The following is a 27,376-nucleotide window of genomic DNA, read 5'->3' as shown; positions in this document are numbered from 1 at the left end:
TTCATACCCCTTCCTTTTAACAGCTCTCCAAATACAGAAGCGCATGTTGGGTCCAAGTGAAACCACCTCTGCTCCCGGTCCCCTGTGACTGAGCCCCCCACCACCCTGGAAGCTCCTCTCTGAGCCTGCAATGGTTCATCATACCCACCCCAGATAGGTGTTACGAGGCTAGGGCTTCAGGTCAATTTCCTGTGGGAAAAAAAAAAACAAGCCTGGCGGGACTTCCCCGGCAGTCCAGTGGTTAAGACTCCACACTTCCAGTGCAGGGGGAGCGGGTTTGATCCCTGGTCAGGGAAGTAAGATCCCACATGCCAGGTGGCGCGGCCAAAAAAAAAAAAAGCCTGGAAGCACCCAAATAAAAGAACACACTCAAATCCAAGTTTGCTGGAGTGCCACGTGCCACATCCCCCTCTTCACCATTTCAGCACCCCAAACGTTACCCAAAGGAATTAAGACCACAGGCTAGGCAGAGAAGACAGTAAGCCCCCGTGCCTCACTCTGAAGAACCTCCGAGGCTGCAAGGGCAGGTAAGGCTGGACCCTTGTCAACAACCAACAACAGGGCAGATAATACAAATACAGGCTGCTTTGCAATAAACCTCTACCCACCCCTCCCCCAAAGCTCAGCCGACTTCCAGTCTCAGCCAAAGGAACCAGCCATTGGTTTAGCTGTTAAGGATGAGAAATCAACCAATGCCCTCCCTCCTCCTCCCAGCACCTACATCGTCTACAAAGGACAAGCCTACAGGCAGACTAAAACCACAAACCAAGCAAAACCAGTTTCACCATCAATTTCTTGAAAAAATGGGTTTATTGATTTTTAAACTGCAAATAGTCGTTACAAAAAGTTTTTTTTTCTTTTAAATAAATTCACACAAAGAAAGAGAAATAGAAAGCGACGGTAGTGACCAGCAAGAGGAATAATAATTACATTCATCTTAATGTGTGTGTGCCAGTTCTGTTTGCATTAACATTGGAAAACTCCAAAACCTGGAATCCAGAACGTCAAATCTGCAATCGGAATGTCTAGAGATGGGCACGTGAAGTCAAAGGGTTTCTTTTTTTTTTTTCCCTTTTAGAAGCTATACATTAGAAGTTGTTTTCCTTCTGTACTGTCACAGAACTTTTACATACATTCTCAGTCCTAGTTGTGAAAGGCCAAAAGAGAAAGAAACTCAATTTGCAGTCCAACACAAAGGGGGGAAATTTCTAAAATAAATAATCCAACAGTTTTTTGCATTTTTTTAAATTAATTTTTCATTTTTTTAAAATAAAATAACCAAAAAAAGTGTAAAGTTACAAAAAATGTCGTTGAAGAATAATATATTAAAACTGTGGAAAAAAAGGAAAAAGACACGTCACAAAATTTTAAGATTAATATGAAGATCATAATTTAACATAAAAGAATATATTCTATGGATTTGTCATCCCGATAAATATGAACAAAATTAACAAAAAAAAGCATAGTTTGGCAATAAATACGTTTTGATAAGTTAAATAAGCTTTTTTATATTGATGTGCAGTGACAAGCAAAATTTTTGCTCTCCAATTTCTGAAGTTATATGAAGTTTAAAACCCAGGGAAAAAAGCATGGCGTGAGTGCTCTAAGGATAGACCTACGGTATTCTAGAGCAAAAACCATTAAAGCTACTTCTACAGGAAATCGTTTTACACAGATATTGTATGTGGAATGAATACCATTAACTGCTCACCCCTTACATGTTTTTAAGCTTTTCTCTCATTTTTTTGTTGGTTTTTTTTTAAGATGTCACATACGAACTGGGGAACTTTAGCACCAAAATCAAGTCTCTCATAGTCCATCTAGCTTCCCCTTCCTCCCCACTTAAAACAAAAGAAAAAAAATTAAATCACGAAGTCCCACTTATGTCACAATCTTCATCCGCTTTTGCAGTCTTCCTTCCTGCAGACCTACACGAACCCAGGCAAGATTAGTCAACAGAGGTTCAGGTCGGGAAGAAAAAGGTTTTGAATGTCAAGCTAGGTTTCCCCAAAAACCCAAGTCTGGCAACAACTCTCCCAAGGCGGGGGCGGGGGGTGGGGGTTACTGGGGAGAGGGGAGAAGGAAGTGTGTGGGAGACTGGAATCAGGAAAGGTGCAGTTGTGTTGCCAGTGGAGGGAGCTGCTGGTTCTTCTAAGTCCCCCCCTCCCCCTCCCCCTCCCCCTGGGCAGAGGCTCAGGGAGGCCCACGGGTGCCCTCTGGCGCTGAAGAGGTAATGTAGTCACAGTGACAAAGTTAGATCACAAGGCACTAAGTTGCTTCTGTAAACCGTTACTGCTTTTTCTTTTGTGATTTGGCACTTAAGGCTTAAGCTGGAAAAAAAACGCATCTACTGACAAATATGGGACTTGTCTGTTATGCATGGTAAGTGGGCTATAAAATTGAGGTGGGGGGGGTTCTAGCCAGAAGAAGCTATTGACAAATTGACTTGTCCTTATGTTGGGGGGGAGGGGCATTTAAAGAGGGGGGAGGGAGGGGGCATTCCAAGGTCCTGGGGGAAAGGGGTTGAGCTTAACCTTGTTAATGTAGGGGTTTGTCGGGAATCGATGGGTAGGGAGGGAAGGGTAGGGGATGTGGGTGCGGGGTCGGGGCGGGGGGTGGATAGGTGGGGGGCGGCCCTCTCTACCCTGGTTTAGTCATCTGAGATGGAAAGTCTGCTGAAAATGGGCAGGCGTCTTGAGTTGTCCAAAGTGGGGGAGTCTGAGCCACTGTGGCTGCTGCTGGAGCTGCTCAGGTAGCCCTCCTGGTCCGAGAGAGAATCCTGAGGGCTGGGGGGAGAGTCAAACATGTGAGGGGACTCAGACATGGGCCGAAAGAGGAAGGTGGTTGGGGAGCCACCCCCGGGCAGCCCCATGCTAGGGGCAAAGAGGCTCGCCAGCTCCTGACTGGAGAAGGCGAAGGGGTTATTGGTGCCATCGGGCAGGGTGGGCGAGCCCAGGAGGTCATCGGCGCTCAGGATGGGGGGTGGGGTGATGGACGTGGGGCTGTCCAGCAGCCCCGTGGCAGCGGCGGTGGCAGCGGCACTGGGAAACCCAGCAAAGCTAAAGCTATGCTGGAGGCGGGGACGGTCAGCAGAGAGGTCCCGGGCCCCGGCCAGGGCACGGCGCTCCTCAGCGTTGTGGATGAAGTGGCAGCGGGGCCCATACGGGCAGAAGCCGATGGTGTGGAAGGTACGGCACAGCTCCGTCTTGTACTTGGGGTGGCGGGTCAGGCTTCGGAGCTCGTGGATGCCGTGCGCGAACTGGCACTTGTCGCCGTACTTACAGGCTCCGTTCTCCTCGAAGGGACGACACAGCTCCGTCTTGTAGCGGCTGGAGTTGACCTGGCCGCTCCCCGGCTGCTTCTGGGTGGGCAGCAGCCGCTCGCCCCCTTCTGAGAAGGAGCGGTCTCGGAAGCGGCTGTCCCGAGAGCTCAGAGCTGGAGCTGGCTCGCCCTTGAGGCTGCTGAGGAGCTGGTTCTGGTGGAACTTGGAGCTGGGCAGGGTGACCGAGTGCCTTCGGGGGAAGCCCCCACCGGCAGGGGTGCCCACCGCCTTCCTGTCCAGCAGGCAGCCCCCGGCACCGGGAGGACTGTAGTTGAGCATCTTGTTACCCTGGAGGAGAGAGAGACAAGAGAGACGGCGGTTAGTTGACAAAGGCCATCCGCCAGGCCCAGAAGGGTACCCACTAAGGGCAGCCCCCTCCACGATCAGAAATACTCCGTCTCGAAGGAACCCACCATCCCCACCTCTGCCCTGGCAAACCCCTCACCCTCTTTCTCCCATTCAACCAGCCGAGAGGGTTTACTCTGGCCCCAGGCATAAGAAGCCACAAAATTCCTGGCCTGTGTGAAAAATTGTTTTACACATGCACCTACTCCACGCCGATCCCTGGAATGCACCCTCATATCCTGTCCCCAAAGCTACCACTTTCATCCATGAAATCCAGCTTCTTCACCTCCCAAATAGATCCCTGTGTTGAAAATATCTCACACAACTCACAAACTCTCCTTTCCCACACTCAGGAGACTAGGAGCTAGGTCTCCTTTTAATCAGTCCCTGCCTAATTAGCTGCCGCCCTCCCCCCAAACCTGGCCTGAGACTCTCAACTTCCTCCTTCAGAAGCATTCCATTCCTTTGGCAACAGATTTCCAGACTGCCTTTGCTTTACCTTGCTGATGGGAGGGGAGAGGGAGGGGCAGGAAGAGAAATCCCGGATTGGGGGGGGGGGGTGTTGGCAGGGAGAGGGGATGTGATTCCCGAATACAAAACTCATTGCCCCGTGCTCCCAGAAGAGGTGCCTTCTACAATGATCTCTCCCACCAGTCACCGCCCACCCCACCCCCTCCACTGGGAAGATGCCTTTGCAGTTAGTCTCCGGGCTGCAAGAGCACGCTTGGATAAGAGCGCCAGTGTTTAATCTTTAACGCAAAGCTGCAGGTGGGAAGGAAAAGGAAAGCACCAAATCCCCCCAGCCTCCTCCCAGTCAATAATGGATTTGGGGGAGGGGGGCAGAGGCACCAAAGGCAGGTCTCTGTTCCAACGGGACCCTATTCACCTGCCCAAACTGTACCCAAGATTTGGAAAGGGTGTGAGCAGGGGACCTGGGAGTTGGCTCCCAGCCCATGTGGGTGTCATTGTGTGATTTCTAAAGTTGGTCCCTTAGGATCAGCTGCGGGGGATCTGGAATCTGTAACAGCAACCACCCCACAGAGCGGATTACAGGAACCAAGTAGAGAGCCTGTTCCCAACAATGAGGTTCATTTAAAAAGTCCTGCGGGGGGAGGGAGCCAGAGAAAGAGAAATAGATCAAAGAGCGGGAGAGCCAGGAAGAGAAGGAAGACGTGCCGGGAGAGTTCAGGCAGCCGCCAGGGCAACTGAAGTTTGGGAATGCGCAGGTAGGGAAGGAAGCTGAAATTCAAACTTTTTTGATGTTGCTCTTCAGCTCCAGGGTATCCCTGCACCCCAACCCTGCAGCCCTGGGGCCCTGGCAGCTGCACGGACTGGAGAAGCAAGCTGGGAAAAGAGAGCAACATGACCCGACGTGTTTAAAAGAAGGTAAAACACTTCAGCAATTAAAAGTAGCCTAGCAGCTTCTCTCTTTCAAATTGGGGAGAGGGGGCGAAAAACTTTGAACATCCACAGGCTTCTGTTATGTACGCTTAAACGGCACTCCTGGAATATTCCGGATTTAAAACTTGCTTTTTTCCACACCAGCTGGCAAACTACACGGCTTGAGGGCCTCATTAAATCCTTCCTCGCCGAGACCCTTGAGCTCAGACCGGCATTTTGTAGTCGTGTCCCCCCATCCCCTCCATATCGGAGTCGCGGTCCCTCGGAAAACAGGTAAGCGGGTGAACCCGAGTCCCACTCTCACCCCAAAGTTTGCAGCACGGTCGGCTATAACAGAGGAAGCCTGGCTGAGCTGGGACGAACTGAAGTCCCATTGCAAACTCGCTTGGCAACATCCTTTGAACCACAACTCTTGGCCTTTTCTCGCAGATTCCCAGCCTCTCCAGAACAGAAGAGGAAATCTACCAGCAAAACGTCATCCCGAGATTCACTTCCCCAAGGGACCCCCACCTCTCGACCCACAGTCCGGCAATGGGGCTGGAGAGACTCGAACCCCTCCCGGCAGCGGCGACACCCAGAGCGCACACAGGGAAACCGAGCAGACTCGCGACACCCGGCTCAAGAGCAGCACATTATGGACGAAAGAATCACCGAAAAATTGCCCCAATCCTGCCTGGTCAATGCCCCGCGCCCCCCAGGCAGCCCCACGCAAACTTCGCCCCCCAAAACTCTGGTCTCCAGATTCCCATGTAATCCCCGCCAGGAACTGTTGAAACTCAAAGGGTGGGGAGCAGAGAGTCAAATTCCTTCAAACTGAGGGGGGAAAATGGGGCGGAATAAACAACCATCTCGCCTCTCCTCCTCTCCCCCTTGCGTTCCCAGACCTAAACTTTCGGGGATTCTTTTTGAAGACAAAAGAAAAAAGAAAAAGACTTTCAAAAGCAAACGCTCCGCCCCACTTTACCTTGCATAAAACTTCGCTCAAGTCGAAGATGGTGGCAGACACGAGGGTGGTGGTCATCCTGGGCGCTCGCACGGGGCAGGGACAAGGATCTGGTGTGCCGTGAAGGTCCCGGTGCGGGGAAGGCGCAGCCTCCGGCTCTCCGGTCTGGAGTCCCACACGCCTGCTCCCGGCGCCCCTCGCCTTTCTGACTCTCCCGGGCTGCGGCGCGCGAAGCCCAATTTATATAAGTTTCAGATTTGGTGGGCCGGAGGGGGAGGAGGAGCTTTAAACTTATTTAAATGAGGAAGAGGAGGAAAAAAAGTTGATTGACACTGAAGTTGAATCAGCCCTGCGGTCAAACTCTGGGAAAAAAAAAAAAAAAAACTTTCGAAAGGAAGAAGGGGGAGGGGAGACGAGGAAAGAAGGCGAATTAAAAAAAAAAACCCACTGAGAGCCGCGCACAACTTTTTTTTTCTTAAAGAGGAAAAGTTTCGAGTCCGCTCGCTTGGCTACCCCTCGCTGCAGGCGCCCTTCTCTGGGGCCGCGCGCCCCGCAGGGGGGGAGGGGCGCCCCCCTTTTGTCAGCCTGCGAGCGCGGCTCTGTGACATCACTCATTCCACCCTCTTCGGGGTTCTGGTTGTTGTGTTGTTGTTTTTTTGTCGGGCAGAAAGGCGGGCTCGACTTTCTCTTTTTACAAGCGGGAGCAGAAGCCCGTCCTTAGCGCCGGGGCTGCAGTTCCCATCTTGAGCTGATCTCCCTGGAAACTTCTCCAAGTTGCCGCACAACTTAACTCTTTTCCCGAGTTCTTTTCCGCACTCGGCTCCCCTCGGCAAACCCCAAGGGGAGAGGAGATTGGAAATAAGAGGCGCACAAAGCGTTCAAGCCAAGGGTTTTGTTTTTTTCAGGGGCGGAGGTGGGGGTTGGGGGAGGAGGATTAGGGAGACTTCCCCCCCACCCCAAGGAGGACCCGGGCTGGCGCGGGCGAGCAACCAAGCGGTTTAGCGCGCCGCACGCGTCTCCACTCGCGCTCGCTTTGCAGCGGACACTCTCCGAGTGTGGGCAGGAGCAGGGGTGGGAGAGCGTCGCGAAGAAGACCACCGTCCGGGCGGATTGTTTGGGTGTTTGTTTAATTTTTACTGGAGTATAGTTGCCGGGTTGTTTTAACAGGCCTCGTTGTGGTATTTATTTCACGCATCAATCTTTAAATATTTTTATAAAGAAAACCTAAATCCTCATGAACGCCCCTAATCCCCACCCCCCCCGAAAAAAACACCCAGCAACGCACGACTTTCCCCGCGCGCTCCGAACCATGGGCCGCGCCGAAACTTCCCCCACCAACACACACACACGCACACCCCCTAGATGCCAGAACAATGAAAAAAAGTTACTTTGCTAAGAATGTAGGTAAAGAGATGGGGGGAGGCAACACTTCAACTTACTGTTGCTTCTCCCCCGCCCGCACGGGAACGGAACATATGGCTTGTCACACTGCGCTGTTTTGGCGGGATGGGGGGAGGGGGGTGTGGGATCCTCGAAACCGAAAGGCCCTGAATTATCACTCTTTTGAAAACTGTAAAGAATGTATTTATTTACTGTTAGGTTCGGATGCCCCTCCACCCACCCAAATAAAAAACTGTTAACGTGTCCCCCACCGCCCCCTCGGTCTCCGCCGGAGTGCTGGAGTCAAGACCGAGGTGGAAACCGCGGCGCTGCGTTTCTTTCCCGTTTCCCCGCGTGCCCGGCCGCCTCCTCGGCCCTCGCACGTTTCTTCCCAGCACTCGAGGCCGCCGGGTCTGTTATGAAACCCTGTGCACTGAGTGGCTAAGAGCGGGTTCCATTGCGATGTAATTAGGTCACCCCATTATGAGCACGTTTCTTTGAAGAGGTAGGGGCGGGCCCAGCAGAGCGCTGGAGTCGCACTCTCACCACCCCCCCACACCCCCCACACACATATTTTTACTGCATTTCTTATTTATTTGTCATTAAATTTGGCCGGGCAAACCCGGAAACCTTCCAAATCACAACCGTTTTTAGGAACCTGTTGTTTTTCACCTTCGCGAAACACACAGCTTTGGCTGCAGCCACAAACCTATGTGATCCCCAGTCCGTCTGCTTTAATTTGTCCCCTCTGGCTTAAATTGATGGCCCCCATTTTTAACCCGGCTGCTGCCCCTTGCTTTTCTTCTTTTGCTGTCCAGCTGCCTGTTGCTTCCCTCTCCCTGTTCCCATTTTTCAGCTTTTCTTGAAATCTGGCAAGCGCCAGAAGGAGAAATAACTTCCATCCACCTTAATTTAAATCATTCAAATGTAGGTTTCTTTCTTAAAGGGCAGTTTGCTCACTCCCTTCCCCGCTTCGAGAAGGAGGGGTTGGGGGAGCGGTTTTGTGCAGTTTCTTAGTGATGAGGTAATGAGTTCCAGATTTCAGGACAGAGTAGGGTGCGCGTTAAAGCCACAAGGTTTGTCTGCGTCCCGATGTGAAGCTATTTCGGTTTTTTGATTCCCCCACTCCCCAAGCAAAAAAAAAAAAAAAAAAAAAAAGGCCCGTTGGTCTTTAACTCTGGAGGGTTCGCGAAGCTCTGCTGGGGGGGACGAGAGAGGGGCGGAGAAGCGGGGGTGGAAAGCGAGGGGGAAAGGGTCCGGAGCGGGCGGGGCCCAGGGCGCGTCCCGACCCGCACCCGATGTCCCCCTCTCCGGGCGGCGCAGCTTTCCCCCAACGGTCGTGGGACCGGCCAGGAGCACCTTGACGCGGCCCGGGCGCCACAGGCTGGCTAAAGAGTCTTCCCCCCGCCTCCCTCCGCAAAGAGAACGCCGATTCCTCGAATTTCCTCCGTTTCCCAACTCCCGGAGGCCTCTCCCCTCCCCCGCTCCCAGGGGCCCGGGCTCCGCGGCGTCCAGCCTGGCCCGCTCGCTCCGGAGTTGTTTACCGGCCCCACCGACCGACCGGGTTAGTTCCAGCTCCCAGAACCTGTCTCTATAATTAAACTCTTCTTTTAATTGTCGGGTTGCAACGTCATTTCAGGGACTTTCCAAGGGTGAGGGAGACGGCCTCCTTAACCCTTCGCTGACCCGGCATCCGCGCCGCGGCGGACCGGGGAGCAGCGTCCCGCCGGGCCGAGGAGGGCCAGAGCCGGCCTGCCCCCGCCCGGACGTGCTCGGCAGGTGCCCGGTAGTGGCGGGAAAGGTTACGAGCCACGACCCGGGCCGGAAGCCCAACGGGAGGCGTGCACGGCCCTCCCCCACCTCCTGCGCTCAGCCCTAGGGTTCCTCGCCCGCGCCGGGCCCGGAAAGGCCGCCCCTTCACCTGCACGGCCTCTTCCGAGCGGGAGGCGATGAGCCAGCCAGGTTCGCAGTCCCAGGCCCGACTTCCGGGCTCTCCCCGCTCGCACGGAGACGGTCCCCTTGAGAGGAGGGTCTAAGCAGGTATTTTTGGCTTGGGGGTGTTAGGTTTTGTGAAGGGGGAAAGTGAAAGCCCTCGGAATTAGGGAAGCGCAATGGATGTATTCACCGGCCAGTTTGGGCGCACCTCGCGGCAGGTGAGGGTGTGGGGCGCTGGGCCACTGGCCCCTGGAGGGCCAGGCCTCGTCACCAACGCCCTCCAGGCACTCCTTTCCCAGAGACCCCTCCTGACCCTTCCATTGCGGAGCCCTGCGATGTTGTGCCTCCTCCCCGCTTTCAGGTCATTTGCAAAAGAACCCAAATTCTTCGGATCGGACCCCACCCTTCCCCCCACCCTTACCCCCACCCTCTGCTACACGAGACCCTGGGACACCGGCAGGGTTCCTGGATTAGAAATTGGGAGGAAGGGCCAAGTGCTGCTGGAGAGTTACCTGGTTCAGATTCAGGTGTAGTGCTTCTGGAATGCAGATTCCTCAGCCTGGACCCAGGCCCAGTGAATCAGATGCTCTGGGGTGGGGCCGGGAATCGGCATTCCTTGTAAATTTCCTGCTCGTGACTCAGTCACCAAGGTCTGAGAATCAGTGGTCCAGGACTCGAAGTTGGGCCGTTTTGGATCCAAATCTTGGCTGTGCCATTTTCTAGCTGTGTGGCTTTTCAAGACACTGACCAAAGCCTCTAAAATAGGGATGATAATTCTGCCTAAAATTGGCCAGCAAAGTGCGTAGTCTTACGTCCAGCTGAACCCTTGTATATGCCCAGCCATTGTGTGTAAACTAAACCATTCTTGGGGCCTGATGAAACTATGAAACAAATTCTGGGAATATTCACTTTGCAAAAGGATTCTTCAGCATAGAGGTCCATGAAATGGTCACCTCACAGCTTTGATCCGATCACTCTGTGACCCCCAGACCCAGCTCTGGACGAGGCAGGCCCCGAGGCCTGGAAAGGGGGAGAGGGCACTGGCCCAGAGCCTGGGGAAGAGCAAGGTGAGTCAGGGTGAGGTGATGGGGACCTGCTGCCCAACTGAAAAACACCTGATTGTTGTCACAGATATGTCTGAAAACTAGATCACTGGGGCCTGTTGATATCCAGTAAAAGCCAGACCCTTCTTTCTCTCAGTATCCTCAAGCCCCTATCATAGTGCTTAGTGGGCATGGCTCAGCTGCCAGTAGCCTCCAAACCAGGCACAGGCTTCCAGAGAGGGCAGCTGAGGTCTGCTGTAAATGCGGCTCTGCACAGTGTCAGGAGCTTCTGGGGTACAGCTCCGGGAGCCCACCGCCTCCTGCCAGGACTGAGAGTCCAGCCCCAGGGCTAGCATGGCCCTGGGGGCTCCCATTGCCTGGCAGTGAGATGCCTAAACCCTCCTTCTTACGTCCATTGTTTTAACACTTTCCTCACAGAGATGTTCCACCATTCCATTAAGTTCCCAGGCTAGCCCACAGCTTCACCCCACCCCACCCTGCCTTCCTTGCCTGGGCCTGCCTAGAGACACAGGATAGCGCATGAGCTTTGAGCCACCTAGACTTTGATGGGAAGCCCAACTCTGCCGGCTGGTTACCAGTTGCACAACCTCGAGCAAGTCACTTCACCTCTGGGACGGTCAGGAAGGTGAAGCCCTTTCCAGACAGTGCTTACCTCAGAGAGCCGTTTGTCCCCAGCCACTCCAAGCTGCTAGCAGTTGCTGCACACCCCTCCCTGGGGCTTCTTTTTGCTGGGGCTTCAGGCAGCTTCCCAGCAAGCAAAGTGCCTCTCTCCCAGTGGTGCCTTGCAGCCTGCAGCATTTTATGGAAAATACCTGTTTACTCCCCACTGGACTTTGAACTCCTCAGGGCCAGGGCTTCTATATTACCTGGAACTCATGAGTAGAACTGCGTAGGTGGTCAGTAAATTTTTTCGATTTGCACTGAACCCTTGCTGTTGAGCCCATTTGGACACTTTGGTCACCATGAATCTAGCAGCAGGAGTAGAAGAAGGAACTGGCAGAAGTTCCAGGGGTGGCAGGAGGGGAGGGCTTGGGTTCTGCAGGAAGGGGGGATGGCAGCCTTAACACTGGGATGTTCAGAGGGCCAGAGCCAGTAACTCAAGGAGGCTGGGCTTTCACCGTTTGCGCAGGGCATGTTCTGTGCACATGCTAAGAGGCCCTGGAATGAGCACTGGTCTAGGAGTTAGGAATAGGATTCTGGAGCTACTCTGCCTCCAGTTCAGTGGGTCATTTCTGTAGTCTGGGCTTCAGTGTTCTGAGATATAGATGGAAAGGGTGGACTAGGCTGGTGGTGCTCAAATGTCACTCTGAGCAGAATTATCTGGGGAGCTTTCAAAATTATGCAGATGCCAGGTGCCAGGCCCCACCCCACCTCCAAACATTCTGCTTCAGTTGGTCTGAGGTGAGGCCCAGCATTTGTATTTTCTAAGCTCCCTAGATGACTCTACTATGAAGCCAGAAGCACTGGATTTGGTTGTTTTAGAGCAGTGGTCCTCCCCCGGGGGTGATTTGCACCCCAGTGAACATTTGGCAACGTCTAGAGACATTTTTGGCTGTCACAACTGGAGGAGAAAAGGTCAGTGCTATTGGCATCTAGAAGGTAGAGACCCGGGATGCTGCTAAACGTCGTGCAATGCAGAGGCCAAGCCCCCACACCCCCTCACCACTACAGAAAATTATCTGGCCCAAAATGTCAATAGTACCAAGACTGAGAAACCCTATTTTAGATGTTCTTTCCAAGATTCCTGTGTGCCCCCAAAACCCCCTCTTTTCGGCAGCCCAAGTAATTTTTTTTCAAAACCTGGATCTTGTATTACAAATTGTATTACAATTGCCTAAAACCCTTTGCTACCCATCCCTTTTAGAATAAAAACCAAACCCTTAGTCTAGCATAATCAGACTCTTTTACTGCTCCACTCTTGACTTTCATACCCCTTCCCCTCCCCACCACCATCTCTCCCACCCCTCCAAGGTACTCCTTGTGCTCTAGTCAGTTTCAGATGAAAATGAACCATCCTTCCTCCTGCCCCAGGGCCTTGACACATGCCTGTTTCTTCTATCTGATTGACCTTCCTTTGGCCCAAGTAAATTCTAAATCATTCTTTAGTACCCAGCTCAAGCATCACTTCCTCAACCATTCTTGGCGCCCCTCCCCCCATCAGGGCAAGGTATCTGTCTTCTCTCTTCTGTCTTCATGGAATCTTCATTTCCTTCAAAGTAGTTATTTCAATTTGTGAGTTTTTTTTAAAACTATTTAACAAACAGTAAAATTGACCTTTATTTGGTGTACAGTTCTATGAATTTAAACATGTGAATAGATTTATGTAACCACCACTTCAATCAGGAAACAGAACACTTCTATCACCACCCCCCGCCAAAAAAAAAAAACAACTCCCTTACACTCTCCCTTTGTGGTCAGACCCTCCCATCCCTTACTCTGGCAAACCACTGATCTGTTCCCTATACTGTCATTTTGTCTTTTCCAGAATGCCGTATAACTGAACTCATACAGTCTACATGATTTCACAGAGCATAATGCCTTTGAGATTTATCCATGCAGTTGCATGTATCAATAGTTCATTCCTTTTAATTGAGGAACAGTATTTCACTGTATGGGTATACCACCATTTGTTTATTCACCTGTTAAGGGTCACTGGATTAGTTCCTGTTTTTGGCCATTGTGAATAGAGCTGCAGTAAACACTTGTGTATAGATTTTTGTGTGAACGTAAGTTCTTATTAAATAAGTAGGAATGGGATTGCTCGGTCATATGCTAAGTGCATGTTAAGGTTTATTTTTTTTAAAACTGCCAAACCTTATTTGAGAGTGGATATACCATTTTGCATCTCCCACAACTATATATGAGAGTCTCCAGTTGCTCTGAATCCTTAGCAGCACTTCTAATTGTCAGTAATTTTTCTTTTATCCACTCTAACAGGTGTAGTGGTATCTCATTGTGGTTTTCATTTGCATTTGTCTAACAGGTAATGATATTGAACAACTCTTTTCATGTGCTTATTTGCCACCTGTATGTCCTCTTTGGTTAAATGTCTGTTCAAGTCTTTTGCCCACTTTTTAATTGGGTTGTTTGTTTTCTTAGTGTTGAGTTTTGAGAGTTCTTTATATATTCTGGATACAGGCTCTTGTTGAATAAGTGGTTTGCAAATATTTTCTCCAGTCTTATCCTTATCTTCTCGTTCTCTGAACAAAGTATCTTTCACAGAGCAAAAGTTTTTAAATTTTGATGAGGTCTAACTTATCAGTTTTATCTTTTATGCATCATGCTTTTGGTGACACATCTAAGGACTCCTTGCCTAACCTTAGGTCATTAAGATTTTCTATAGTTTTATGTTAGATTCATTTGGAGTTAGTTTTTATATAACATGGTTTAGGTTGAAGTTAAATTTTTTTTGCCTATGGAAGTCTAATCCCAACACTGTTTATTGAAAAGAGTACCATTTTTCTATTGAATTGCTTTTGTACCTATCCAAAATTCAGTTGGCCATATTTGTATGAGTCTCTTTATTCTCTTCTGTTGATCTGTGTGTCCATTCCTTCGCCAATACCACACTGTCTTGATTATTATAATTTTACAGTAAGTCTTAAAATCAGGTGGTATAATTCCTCCAACTTTATTCTTAATGTTCAAAATTGTTTTAGCTATTCTAGTTCTTTTGCCTTTTCATATAAATTTCAGATTCAGCTTGTCTATAACCACAAAAAAATCCTACTGGGGTTTTTATTGGAATTGCATTAAGTCCATAGATCAATTCAGGAAGAAGTACATATTTACTTCTTTACTATTGTGTCTTTTAATCCGTGAACATGATATGTCTATTTATTTAGGTCTTCTCTGATTTCTTTAATCAGTGCTTTGTAGTTTTTAGCACACAGATCTTATATACATTTTGTTAGATTTATACCTAATATTTCCCTTTTTTTTTTGGAACTAGAGTTGGGCCTTGAACAATGCAGGGGCCAGGGGCACCAACCTTCCTCACAGTCAAAAATCCACGTATAACTTATAGTTGGCCCTCTGGAATATGAGCAGTTCTTCATATCCATGTTTCTGCATCTGCAGAGTCAACCAACCTCGGATCACGTGGTACTGTAGTATTTACTACTGCAAAAAAATAAGTGGACCTGTGCAGTTCAAACCAGTGTTGTTCACGGGCCAACTGTATTTTAATTTTTTATTTCAGTTTTCAGTTTCTCATTATTAGTTTATAAAAATACAGTTGATTTTTGTGTATTGACCTTGCATCCTGTGATCTTACAAAAGTCACTTTAGTTTTAAGAAGGTTTTTTGGTAGATTCCTTGAGCTTTGTTTTGTTTTTTTATTTTTTTACTATAGAAAATCATGTTGTCTGTGAATAGGAATGGTTTGACTTCTTCCTTTCCAACCATATGCATTATATTTCTTTTCTTGCCATATTGCCCTCTCTAGGACTTCCCCTATGATGTTAAATAGGTGTGGTGAGATTGGACACGCTCACCTTGACCCCAATCTTAAGGGAAAGCATTCGATCTTTCACTATTAAGTATGATATTAGTTGCCAGTTTTTTGTAGTCATTTTACTTTTCGACATCTCTCTTCCCCCCCAGCATGTCTGCTCCAGGAGCAGGCTCTTTCTGCTCTCAACTCGACCGGCACAGTGCCTAGCACACAGTAGGCCCTAAATAAGTAATTCTCTGCTTTGGCAACTTAGCCAGCAATAACCACCGTCCTGTGACAGACAACAGAGGGGACTAGCTGAACACACACAGACATCGCAAAGAATAATGTTACAATAAATATCCAAACGGGTCCAACCGGGCAGTGGCCCCATAGAGTTGACTATTTTAAGCTGTACAGCATGTGTAGATTGGCTTTCTAGCAAGCCATACTGTGTCAAAGCATTTATCTATGAGGAATAGATGACTGCTGTAAAATAATTAATTTAGATCAAGAGCATTCCATTCTCAAAGGGAATTTAAACAAAAAGCTCTCAGCTCTGAAAAACAGGGGCTTTCAGGGTAAAGAGTCCCACTGTTCTGAAATCTTAGGCCCTCAGACGGGTGGGGTTGTTTCGCTAAATTTATTTCAGCCGCTTATAGAAACAGAAGGGGGAAGCGGGGGGCGGCTGCTTGCACACCAGCCCTGGCTCTGGAGTATTAATATCTGCCGGGTCAGACTTTTATTTGGGTTTTCTTTTACCTTTTGGGGGTGGGGAGGCAGGCAGCAACAGGAATATCTCCCAGCAGCACGTCTCTGAGCTGTGGTTTCCTACCTTCCTCTCTATACATTCCCTGGCAGGCCAGACCCAGCCTACCCCTCCCCTGCCTCACCTTGGGATGGCCCTCTACCCACTGAGCACCAAGCACTGGGCCAGGCCTTTTACTTTTTTTTTTTTCCAGGCCTTTTACTTTTTGACAGCAGCCTTCCTCCCAGGCCCAGAAAGAGTCTGAGCTCAGAGAGAGAGACAGATTGAATCTACGTGTCTACTTTCTCGCACAAGTATGAGTGTAGGAAGAGACTGGGGCCTCTGTCCCGGGCCCCCATCAGGACCCGCCCACCCATTTGCACCCCCAGTGGCTCCACTACCTGGTGAAATCCAGGCCTTTTTATCCCTGTCTTCCTTCCCCTCAGGCTTCCCAAGCACCAAACACACAAGCCTCATAGTACCTGATACCTGAACACTCTCTTCTGTCACAGCACCGCCACACAGAAAAAGGAGTTAAATGACACCACCCTGTCCCTGCACTGCATTTAGAATTAGCTATGGAGCACAGGTTAATTACCTCCCACAGACATGGGAGAAACTGAGGCACGGGAGAGGAGGCAGCAGCAGGTGACCTGCACCCACTGCAGGTTAGGTGAGACTAGTGTCTACCAGCTGGCCCCTGAAGGTTCCACGGAACCCGAAAGCACCAGAGAAGGCAGGGCCCTGTGTCTGGGAGCTCACTGCTACGCGGCCACAGCTGTCTTGAGGGCAGGAAGAGGAAACACACACAAGGAAGCTAAAAAATCTGCTGGGCTTAAGACTTGAATAATTACATGAGAGTATGGGGAAGCAGCTCACACAGTGCCAGGCCGGTGGGAACCCAACAAATGGCAGCTTGATTCTTTGGCAAACTCCCACTTCCCGGGTCGCCAAGGAAGGTGGGGAAAGAGGCATCTATCCTCTCCACTCCCCAGCCCCCGGGTAGGTTGGTGGGAGGGAGGATGGCCCGGGGCAGGAGCTGGGGAGAAGAAGCCCAATATGAAGATTCTCCAGCTCTAAACCGGGGGATCTGCTTCAGGGAGGATCGAGGGTATAGCACATACTTGTAAACTGTAAAGTGCCCGCGGGTACACTAAGTTCCTATTTTGTCCTAGCACCAGCCAGCTGGCTTTGAAAGTATCCTCCAGCCCTATGCAGCAAAACCCAGCCCAGAGAGGCGCAGACCCCACCCTGAGGAGCTGTCCCTTTCAGAAGCAGGACCCACCGTCCCAGCCGGATCAGGGATCAGACAACTCTCGGAGGGTCGCCGCACAGGCAGCCAGCAGAGGAGAGCATGGGTCTTTGCCATCACCCCGTGACCTCTTTAGAGTTGAGTTTCTCCCGCCAACTGCACCCTCCACCCCAGAGGGGGACCGCGGGCCCCCAAACCAGGGCCTGCCCTTGTCTGACCAAAGGCAACCAGATCTGCTGCAGCTGTTGAGTAAGAGAACAAGCTCTCCCAGAGACCAGGGAAGCAGCTGGAGAAAGATTCCTGCCAGCCCGGGGGTGTAAATATTTATACAGCGTGGTGCGTGCGAAGGGGGAAGGCAGAGAGAGGTGGCAGGAACGAGGCGGCACTGAGACCGCAGACTGAAGGAGCGCGTGCTTTGGGCTCCGCTGGGAAGGGCAAGAGGCTGCCGGATCCTAATCCTACATCAGAGAGGCCGGGTCCTCGCCCCCAGCTCTCCTCTAGAATTGAAGGGAGCACTTAGAAGAAAATCCATCATCTGTCCCCTAATCATCCCTCCTGTCTAGGTTGGCCCTCTATGTGGGGAAGGAGGGAGGCGCTGCCTGGAACCAGAGATAAACCAATTCTACGGGGCCCAGGAATCAGGGCCTGGGGGCTCCTGGGGCTCTGGTTCTAGGGTCTTGAGGGGTGCTAGACCCAAGAGTTGGACTCTAGGACTAGAGGCTTAGAAAACACAAGGAAATATAAGCAAAATATAAAATAAGCAAAGCTTTGATATAATCAACAGTCCTTTGTAAAGTGGCCCCGAAGGCTGTGCGTGGATGAAGGAGGAGGAAGTGGACGGGACTCAGCAAGGTGGCAGGGTGTGGAGAAGGCGAGGGGAACTTGATGGTGCTTCCAGAGAAGCACGTGGCCACCATCACCACAGGGCCTGGGCAAAGGCAGCGCAGCCCAATGGGCGTCCACCTGGCGCTCTTGGGCCCCTCCACCCCAGGGTGCAACTCAGCTGCAGGTGTGCCCCTGGCGGAGCAGTGACACATCCGCCCCTCAGCTGGGCCCGCTAAGGACTCAGCCAGCACCCAATGGCATTGACGGCCCCGGGTGGGAAGCCAGCCTGGGCCGCGGAGGACAGCCAGATGGACTGCAGTTGATTTGCCTCAGACAGCTGGGCAGCAGGGCCAGGCTGCTCCCACCGCCTCCCACGCCACGCCAGACAAGGAGGGGTGTGGCTGCAACTTCTAGGATTTCTCCGCCACCGCACCCGTCAGGAAGTACCACCTGCTTCTATCGGCACCAGACCTGACCCTCAGGGCCTCCCGCAGATGGGGTCTGTGCCGCCCCCAGTGGCCAGGAGCCTTTGAGACACCTCGCAGCTACCAGCCTCTTCTTGCATTCTTCCTGGGCCCTCAAAACGCCCACTGGCCAGGGGTGGGGGCTGTTGGGAAGGAAGGACCTTCCACCGGAAAACTGCCTCAGTCTCCCCAGCAGACAGCTCCAGATGCCCAGGCTGGCTTCGGCCAGAGACCGAGGATCAAAAAGGATCCCCAGACTTCCCCCAGAGGCAGCCCCCATGCTGCAAGGCCTCCCACCTACAGCACAGAGCTTGGCAAGTGATACATTCCCCATGGGGCACCTCCCCTGAGCCTCAGCCTTTCTGGGTGGAACCTGATGAGTCCTCCACCTGTCCACCGAGAAGGGCTGATTCCATCGCCTCCCTGAGCAATGGGGCCCAGGCCCACACACCGTGGAGGAAACACCATCTGCCCCCAACCTTCAGCCCAGGCCTGGCAGACGACGTCAAGCCGCACAGAGGGAGAACAGCACTGTCCCAGCCCACTCTCCAGAAGGAAGCCCCTCTTCCAAGGACCCCGGGGCTGGGGGAGAATCTTCAGACGCCCGGGTCCTCTTCTGCCACCGTGGCTCTGCCTGCCGGCTGTGGCCTGCTTCTTGCCAGCACTGCTTAAACAGATGAACAAGAATTAAAAGCCTGTGTGGCCCAAGGAAAGCTTTAGTGGACAGAACTGAAGCCGAAGGAAAAGGAACAACAACAACAACAAACTATAAGAAATGGGAGAGGAGGGAAATTTCAGGAAACAGACAAAATAAACCATCCGGGAATCCAGATGTAGAACAAGGAAAGCCAAAAGAAAAGAAAAATTATGCTAAGAAGGCAGAGTGGGGTGGGAAGGAGAATTGAGAATGAAAAAGAAGAGTGGGGAAGATATGAATACTCTGAAAAAAAAGAAGAACGTGAAAGCAAACAACACCAGAAAAAAAAGTAAAAAATAGAGACCCAGGAGAGAAAAGAGGCAGCCATGAATTTAAAGCAACTGCTCTGACCCTCAACCAGCCACAGTCAGGACTGTTGTGAGCCTTACTGCTTTTTGTGGCTTTCAGACTCTTCCAAACACTGAGCAAGGACAGTCCCAGAAAAGCAAGCTTTCCTTCTTGCCCTTGTTTTTCCTACAATTCTCCCAACTCACCCCCACCATTGGTCTTTTGCAGAGTGAGGGCTGATCTTCCTGGGGCAAGGCCCCAAACCAGTCTAGTTTGCTGCAGAACCTGGTGGCTTCTATCACGCTGCCTCTGGAGGGCTCCCTGGAGAATCTGAGCAGAAGCGTTAGGTGTGATGGAGCTGGGTCATCAGCTTTGCATCTTCCAGGCAGCTCTCTGAGGACCAGGGCTAACCCAATCCACAGACACACGGTTCCTGGAACAGCAGGGGTTCATGGAAGACTGGTATACCCAACTCTAGGCAAAACTAGAGGAGTCCCAGCAAATGCAACTTTTGGAAACAATGTTGACGATTTAAATTCACCTCCAGACATTCTGAAGGGGACCTAATGATAGCCACAGTCTTCTCATTGCCATGGTGGGCAAACAACTTCTGGAAGTTTGCCTTTACTGCTTAGTGTCCATAAACCCCCATGAACACTTACAGGAGACACTGGTTCCTCTCCTTTTGTCTGTCTGGCCTCTTGATTCTGCCTTCTGCTGCTTCTCTTTCGTCTTTGAGTCCGCCATTGCCTCTCTCCTCTGTGTCTGCTTTGGTTTTTCCATTTCCCACCTCTACCTACTCTTCCATTTCTCTAGGGCAGCAGGAGTTGGGAGAAAGCTGAAACAAACCAAGGCAAAATCAAGAAGTAAAGGAAGGGGCTTCCCTGGTGGCACAGTGGTTGAGAGTCCACCTGCCGATGCAGGGGACACGGGTTCGTGCCCCGGTCCGGGAAGATCCCACATGCCACGGAGCGGCTGGGCCCATGAGCCATAGCCGCTGAGCCTGTGTGTCCGGAGCCTGTGCTCCGCAACGGGAGAGGCCACAACGGTGAGAGGCCCGCGTACCGCAAAAAAATAATAAAAAATAAAATGCGAGTGAATTAATATAGTTTAGCCCCCAGGCTGTCCGCGGTGGGTGAGGGAGGGTCCTCGTGGACAGGGGTCGAGCCTCACCAGGCCACCTGAGACGGCTCCTCCAAAGTTCAGCCTAGGGAAGCCACACGGGCTGAACTCTGACTGACTGAGGTAGAGAAAACTGTGCCCACACCAGCCCTTCTCCCTCCGAGAATTCTCAGGTACTTGCCTCTGATTCTGTACGTTCCGAAAGTCACATTTTTCCAAGTATCAACAACTGAGATATGTGACAAAATGTACAGAAGGGATAATATCTAGGTTGTGGCCTTAGATACGCAACCCAGTTTCTTCCCATCCCTCCTAACCTTCAAACCTGTCACCGTCATGTAACCTATGACTCAAGCTATTATTTAACCATAAAAAAAGACAAAGCAAGAAATTAGAGGCTGTGTGACCTAAAATGTATTCCATTCAACTGAGCTAATCTCCTAATAATAAGGGCGTGTATAATAATAAGTGATGCTCTATCTGTTCTGGAAGATGGGAATATTGCAGGGAAAAGTGCATGGTGACTGCAGATCCTAACTTGTCGAGATTTGTCCTCAAGAGGGTAAGTGCCTGGTCCTAGGCCAAGTTGCCTGGCATTTTGCTAAACGAATCTTAAAGTTTGACAACCAATGTGCTGCAGTGGAGAGCACCCGATGTTCAGAGTGACCCCCTTCAAATCCTAGCACTGCCCCTTCCTAGGCCAGCAAGGCACGTACCTGCCCTCTGCTAGTCTTGTGTGTTGTGAAATGGCAGTGACAGCAATACCCACCTCCTGGGGCTGCCGTGAGGACAGATGAGCAAAGCGCTTGGCACGAGTGAGCAGCCCACTCCGTGAACCACCCTGTCAACTGCTGCTGTACGTTAAGCAGCAAATTGGCAATACCAAGACGGCTGGAGGCCCCACAAAGTGGGGCTCCACGGAGTCACTGGAAAAGAGTCAAGTATCCCAAGCAAGAGAGAGAAGAGGGTCCCCTAGGAGGCCCAGGCAGCTGGCGGGTGGACCACTGCACGGAGAGCCAAGGACAGCCACTCAGACCGTGGGTGGGAGGACACAGGGGGCTGCTCTCCAGTCCTTCCTCATTAGCGCAAAGTGCTGCATCCCCACCCTCCCTGTGTTCATCCTTACGTGAGACTCCGCTCACACTGACGTGGCCCCCACTATGTGCACGGCCCCGGCCAAGCGGAGGGCTGTAACGGGGTGAGCTTAAAAACGATCGCTGGCCTCAGAGAATCGGTAACTGGCCATTCTTGCCCAGATTCAGAAATCGGTCCCTTTAGGAGCTATTGTAAGGACGACCAAATACTGAGAAATTCTTATTTCAGGGCCAATTTTTTTTTCTTTAAGTAGAAAGGCAAAGAGTTCAAAAAATGTTCTGGAAATGTGAACAGCAAATGAATCTTAGTAATATTTAGGTGGTATTATTAATTTTTAGGTGAAATAAGAACAATGTGGGTAAGTGTAATGAGTTTTTGGGGTTTTTTTTACTGAAATACTGATAGATGAAGTGATATGACCTGATACACTGGACTTACTTTAAAATTATATGGGATGTGGGGAGGCAGATGGTGATGTAAATGGACAAACTTGGCCAGAGTTGGTGATGTTGGTGACGGGTATGTCACCTTCTGTATATGTTTGAAATTTTGCATAATGTTTTAAGTTCATAAAAGCTGAAAAAACAATGTTAACTCAGGGATTCTCCTCTTATTGGTTCTTGCAACACGATATTTACTTCCCAAGGACATGTGCTCTTGGACAAGAGGTAAGGCTGTGGGGAGACCTGCCAGGAGCTGGGAAGGGCTGGAGAACAGACAGGGAGACCACCACTCCGGGATCGGGAAAGTGCCCCAAAGCCTCCTCCTTGCACACGCTGAGGACCAAGAATGCCATCCTGCCCCTCAGGGCCTCCCAGGCTGAGAAAAAACATTCAGAGGGACTGCTGTCCATTTGCACTGCTTTTGAACTCAGTGAAAATTATTTAATTGGTTTCAATGTATTTTAAACCACAATGAACTTTTTTTTTTTCTAGCAGACAGCCACTATAACAGAGTGGGCAGGTATTCTAACCTCACTTTCTTCATCTGGTAAAGTGGGGAGAATCACATGTACCCCATTTCCCAGAGCGTGGGGTAAATGAGATTAATGGTCCTAAAGTGCCCTAGCACTGTAAGCACTGATAAAGGCTGGGTCTGACTTGAGGCGTGTTTGGCAAAAGTCTGACCGCGGTGGAGCCACCCCAGCTTGGGCGCTGTTTGATATGCAGATACTTCACCTAAACATCTAAATTCAATAGGAGTCAAAGCACGCGTTCTCTGAGACCTCTCTGGGCCAGGCAACCTGCTGAGTGTCGGCCCCTTTGGGTATCACAAAGAAGCCACTGCTGTGCCCTTCCCTCCCCAGAGGCGCCACCCTTGCTCTGAGAAGAACAGGAGTGAAGCCCCCAGAGTTTTCTCTCTAGATGAAGAATGAGTCTGAAAAGGAGGAATAGGCTCTGCCCAGTCTGGGCTATGGCTCTGAATGGAGAAATGCATCCTAAGAAAGCAGATCTTCCGCAGATCAGCTCACTCCCAAAGATGGGGGCCAGGGGTCTGGGGCGCACAGACAGACAGACAGCAGGCCTGCTCAGCAGCACCCCGACAGGGAGCTTCCGGAGCTCTAAGCAGCTGAGCGGGCAGGACAGCCTCCAGACACCAGGGGGCAGCACAACACACCCTCCAGGGATCCGAGGGACCCACCAAAGACGACCTGGCAACAGATGGCTTCCAAGACAAACCTCAGTAGCCAGGGCATGCAGAGGGAGGCATCCCAGAGAGGCAGATGGCCCACGCCGCCAGTTCAGAAGTCTGCCACTTGCCCCAGGCAACTGGTGAGTGGCTTCCTGCAAGACCAGCTTCAGCCAGAAGAGGGCGTTTGTGACCAGGTGAGGGACCCACAGGCTACAGGGCTGGCAGGGATGAGGGAGGCAGTAAAGGCAGAAAGTAGACCGGTGGCTGAGAGAACGGCCACGCCAAGCCTTTGGATCCTTGCTCTAGAACCTCCTGCCAAGCGAATGAAAGGTCTGTCCCATCCTAAGTTGCTCCACATTCTCTCATTCCACTGTCCACTGGACCCCACCCCATGTTCTCTGTGCCTTCACCCCAGAAAGAAACAGAAAGGAGGAGAGCCCAAGACAAAGTTCGAAAGTTCTCGAAAGGTCCTTAGGCTTTGGGATCTTTGAAATGCATTCACAGGATTATTCTAAGCTCTCGGAAAGCCCCCTGGCTCCACAGAAGAGAGCAGTCTCTGTTGCAAGACCTTTGGAGCTACAATGCCTGGGTTCAAATCCCAGCTCTGCAATAATGGGCAAGGTACTTAACCCTCTGTGCCTCAGTTTCCTGCTCTGTAAAAAGAGGATAACAGGGCTTCCCTGGTGGCGCAGTGGTTAAGACTCTGCCTGCCAATGCAGGGGACACAAGTTCAAGCCCTGGTCCAGGAAGATCCCACATGCCACGGAGCAACTAAGCCCATGCACCACAACTACTGAGCCTGCGAGCCACAACTACTGAGCCTGAGCGCCTAGAGCCCGTGCTCCGCAACAAGAGAAGCCACCCCAATGAGAAGCCCGTGCACTGCAGCGAAGAGTAGCCCCCGCTCGCCACAAGAGAAAGCGTGCGCGCAGTTACTAAGACCCCACGCAGCCAGGAATAAATAAATTTTTTAAAAAAGAGGATAACAATGACTGTCTAGGATCACTGCTTCCAACAATAACAATGGCTGGTTACAATATGGGAAGGCATTTGAAGAGAGCATAAAGTTCTCAGAAAGCTGCTCAGAGACATACATAGTACTGCTCTCAGCACAGGCCCAGAGCCCCAAAGGTCTGTGCTTCTTTCCCTCAGAACTCAGTTCAAGGACACCACCAGGCTGTGGAGGCTGCCTGGAGCACAGGCCCTGCGTCTGGAGTGGGAGTGGGTTTAGCTAGTGTTTCCCTGGAGCAGTGGAGAGGTAAGCAGGTACGCAGTGCAGCCCTCCTGTGCCCACTTTGGGTTTTGTGCAGGACAAGCAGAAGACAGCACTCAAATCTAAGCTGGGCTCCTTAAACTCATCAGCCAGAGGCCGAGAGGCAGGCTGGCCGCCCTGTGCGGAATGGGGAGAGCCAGCCTTGCAGAGGCGAGGCCTGCACCAGAGGGTATGAGGAGCCCGCCGGCCTCAGAGCAGGGCTGGGCTTCCCCGGGATGGAGAGGGATGGGGAGGAAAGAGTTAAGTCGACTCTGGGCTCCGCAGCTATAAACAGTGAGCCAAGGGAGGGAGGGAGCTGACACAGGATGTGGCCAGGGCTGAGCTGTCTGATTATTAACTTCACTTTTATTTGGAGGGGGATTCGATTCTCTGTTTTACTTCCCATCAAGGAAGTGAAAGCCCAGGTCTCGGAGGGGCCTGGTTTCAAATTGTTTTGTCACAGCTCATTTATTTTTCCTCTTAAATAAATAAACAAAACCACCTCTTTGTTTTCCCCTTAATGAGCGTTCAGCAAATCATCTGTGGGTGAGGCATGAAAGGGGTTTTCTGCAGTCCTTCATGAGGCACTTTTGGCTTTTTCTTTTAAAAGGAAAAAGAAAGGATTCTTCCTTTAGCTTCCACCTTCTCCGAGACTCTCAAGGCGCTTTCTTTTCTGCTTCATCCTGAGATCTCAGCCTGAAATCATGACCTCAAGCCCAGCCAGAGACATAGACCTTCCTTTGCTGGTCCTTGGGGCCTGCCCTGCTGCCTGCCATCCCATGTCACAGGCTCCGACCCCAAGGCCACACAGAGGAAGCAATGAGAACACTTGGGGCTCAGTGGTTAGTCCTCTTGGTCAAGCTAGGACCCATGTTTTTTGTTCCCATGGCACCCTGACGTTTCCAGCAAAAATAACAAAGCAATTAAACACACAAAAGGACTCCATTACAGGGCTTAAGAAAACACCATTACATGTTCCTTTGCTCGAGGTTCAAAGTGTTTGGGAAATCTGTTTACAACACCAAAACCCATTCAATAATTTCATGACGCTCCTGCGGCAACCCTTTCCTGAATGACCTACATGTGCGAGGCACCAAGGGGGACGCCATAGACCACCGTCACACAGTCCCTACCTTCACGGTGCCCACGATTCAGTGGCGGGGGATGCAGAGAGGAAAACAGGACATCCTACAGCAGAGACCAAGGGAGCTTCCAGTGGGCAGGGAGGGAAATGACGGGCTCTGCTGGAAACGAAGGGTGTGGAACTGGAGGAAGGCTTCCCGGTGAAGCTGATATTCAAGCTGCACCTCGAAGGGCTGATGATATTAAGAAGAAAGTGTATTCTAGAAGCTGAAAAGTACCCAAATGACAGAGAGGCAGTATCAATGTGTGAGCCACATCAGATATGAGACCACAGGAATGGTGGGGCCTGGAGGGCTTATGGTTCCTCAGATGGCATTCAGAACGGCAGCTAAAGTCCTCACGGTGGAGAGGGGCTGAAAGGAGGCGGCCACTTGGAGTCAGCTCCAGGCTGCCAGTCCTTGGCCTGGCTGTGAAGAAGCTGCCCTCTATGCTGTAAGCAACAAGATACGACACTTGGATCCTCGCTCGTCTGGGCTCCAGACGCTCTGCTAGCCCCAAACACCTGATGGCCACCAGGAGCGCCGTTTGCTGCCTGTTTGCGGCCTCTGGCTTTCTCTTTTGGAATACGGGGCAAGAAGAAAACAGGGAGTGACTGGAACAAGTCCAATTCACTTACAAAGGCGCTCGGGCTCCTAATGCTAACGGGATGGGGTTTCCAAACGCCCCCGAGGGAGTTGCCAGGATCCAGGATTTTCTTCAAGTTCTTGGAAATTCTTCGCCGTCCCCGTGGCATCGCAGCTTCCAACCGCAAGCCTGCCCAGGCCTGGCTGGGCCGCGGCCCCGGCCACGAGAGGGTTAAGGCGCCGCCAAGATGGCCGCCTTGTTTTGCACTTCGGAGGGGGTCACGCGGGAGGCTGCCCTTTGCCTCTGGGGAGGCGGTCAAAGCCCTGCCCCTGGCGCTCTGCCCTCGGCGGCTTGACGGCATCTCCTCCCCTGCGCGTCCTGCACTCCCGGGACCTCCGAACCTTCCAGGCCCCAGGCGAGCCAAACTCCCAGCCTTCCAGGCAGCAGACCGGGCCTTGGAGGAGCGAGGCAGGGAGGCCCCCTCGGAGATACCGGGCCGCGGATGCGCGCCGGCGGGGTCCCTTCGGCCTCTAAGAACGTCTGGGGCCCGTGGGCCGAGGCCGCAGCCTGGGCCGCGATCCCTTTCTATTTTCTTGTCTCCTGGCTGAAGCCGCCCCAGCTGTCTCCCGGGTAGTCCTCCGCCTGCAGCCGGGCAGGGACGCGATGGACGTGGTCGCACTGCCCTCCAGTGGCCAGTCCGCCGAACAGCACGGTGGGCCGGGGTCGGGGTCCCGGTGATGGCGCAATGTCCGCACCCTCGGCCGTCCCTCCTCAGAGAAGGGCTTCCTTCCCCTTGCTGCTTTTGAAGATGTGGCCTTGCTCACCCCCAGCGCCTTTTATAGGCGGCTCAGGTGGCCCTTTGCCACAGTGGACACTGACCCAACAGCAGGGGATTTGCCTCTGCCGGTGGTTCTCAAACTTTTGTGTGCACCTGAATCCTGGTGCCCAGTTGGTTCAGACCCAGATTGCTGGGTCCCACACCCAAAGTCAGAAAATTTGCATTTCCTCTCTAACACGTTCCCAGGTGCTGCTGCTGGGACTACGTTTATAGAACCACCGGCTCAGTGGCTCATCCTGTCCTGGGGATTCTGTCATCCACCCATTGGGCACTGAGGACCAGAAGTGACCGCCACCAAGTTCCCCCCCTCATGGGGCCCACTCTAACAGAGAAGAGAGATTTGTTTAAACAGATAATCTCATAAATAAATATAAGATTCCATTTGAAAAAGTTTTCAAATTCCCATGAAGGAAAAGAATAAGGTGCTCAAAGAACATATATATATATACATACATGGAAAACTATTTCAGATTTGGGATGAAGTGGCTCGTGTTCCCTCTCTGAGGAAACCCTTAAGTTGAGGTGGGAAGGAGGAGGGAAGAGGGGAGGCTGGGAGAGGGACTGAGGCTGCAGGTAGAGCAGGTGAGAGCTGTAGACGGTGGATGGAGATGCAGAGACTGGAGGGACAGAG

General features: G+C 51.6%; 1 protein-coding gene and 1 long non-coding RNA gene across 3 annotated transcripts; one reads left to right on the top strand and one right to left on the bottom strand.

Annotated features, from left to right (window-relative positions):
- Positions 1-791: 791 nt before the first annotated feature.
- Positions 792-25,424, bottom strand: ZFP36L1 (ZFP36 ring finger protein like 1). 2 transcript variants are annotated; one of them, XM_082649120.1, is made up of 2 exons: positions 25,334-25,424; positions 792-3,610 (listed from the first exon to the last, which is right to left on the bottom strand). In XM_082649120.1, the coding sequence occupies exon 2, from the start codon at positions 3,599-3,601 to the stop codon at positions 2,651-2,653; it is 951 nt and encodes a 316-aa protein (XP_082505246.1). In that variant the 5' UTR covers positions 3,602-3,610; positions 25,334-25,424; the 3' UTR covers positions 792-2,650. The 2 variants fall into 2 exon arrangements, with proteins under 2 accessions (XP_082505246.1, XP_082505247.1); XM_082649121.1 differs by lacking the exon at positions 25,334-25,424 and adding an exon at positions 6,033-6,230.
- LOC309818183 lies at positions 4,954-6,014 on the top strand. Its single transcript, XR_014296312.1, has 3 exons — positions 4,954-5,053; positions 5,213-5,341; positions 5,498-6,014. It is a non-coding gene; the product is annotated as an uncharacterized lncRNA (long non-coding RNA).
- Positions 25,425-27,376: the final 1,952 nt, after the last annotated feature.

Source organism: Grampus griseus (assembly GCF_964374135.1).
Source record: "Grampus griseus genome assembly, chromosome: 2".
Classification (NCBI taxonomy): Eukaryota; Metazoa; Chordata; class Mammalia; order Artiodactyla; family Delphinidae; genus Grampus; species Grampus griseus.
This window is presented reverse-complemented; position numbering and strand designations above follow the sequence as displayed.

Excerpts from the sequence above, each read along its gene's own strand:
- ZFP36L1 (XM_082649121.1), bottom strand. The coding sequence starts at position 6,089 with ATGACCACCACCCTCGTGTCTGCCACCATCTTCGACTTGAGCGAAGTT. Across the intron at positions 3,611-6,032 it reads TGAGCGAAGTTTTATGCAAG|GGTAACAAGATGCTCAACTA; the intron begins GTAAAGTGGGGC and ends TCTCTCCTCCAG.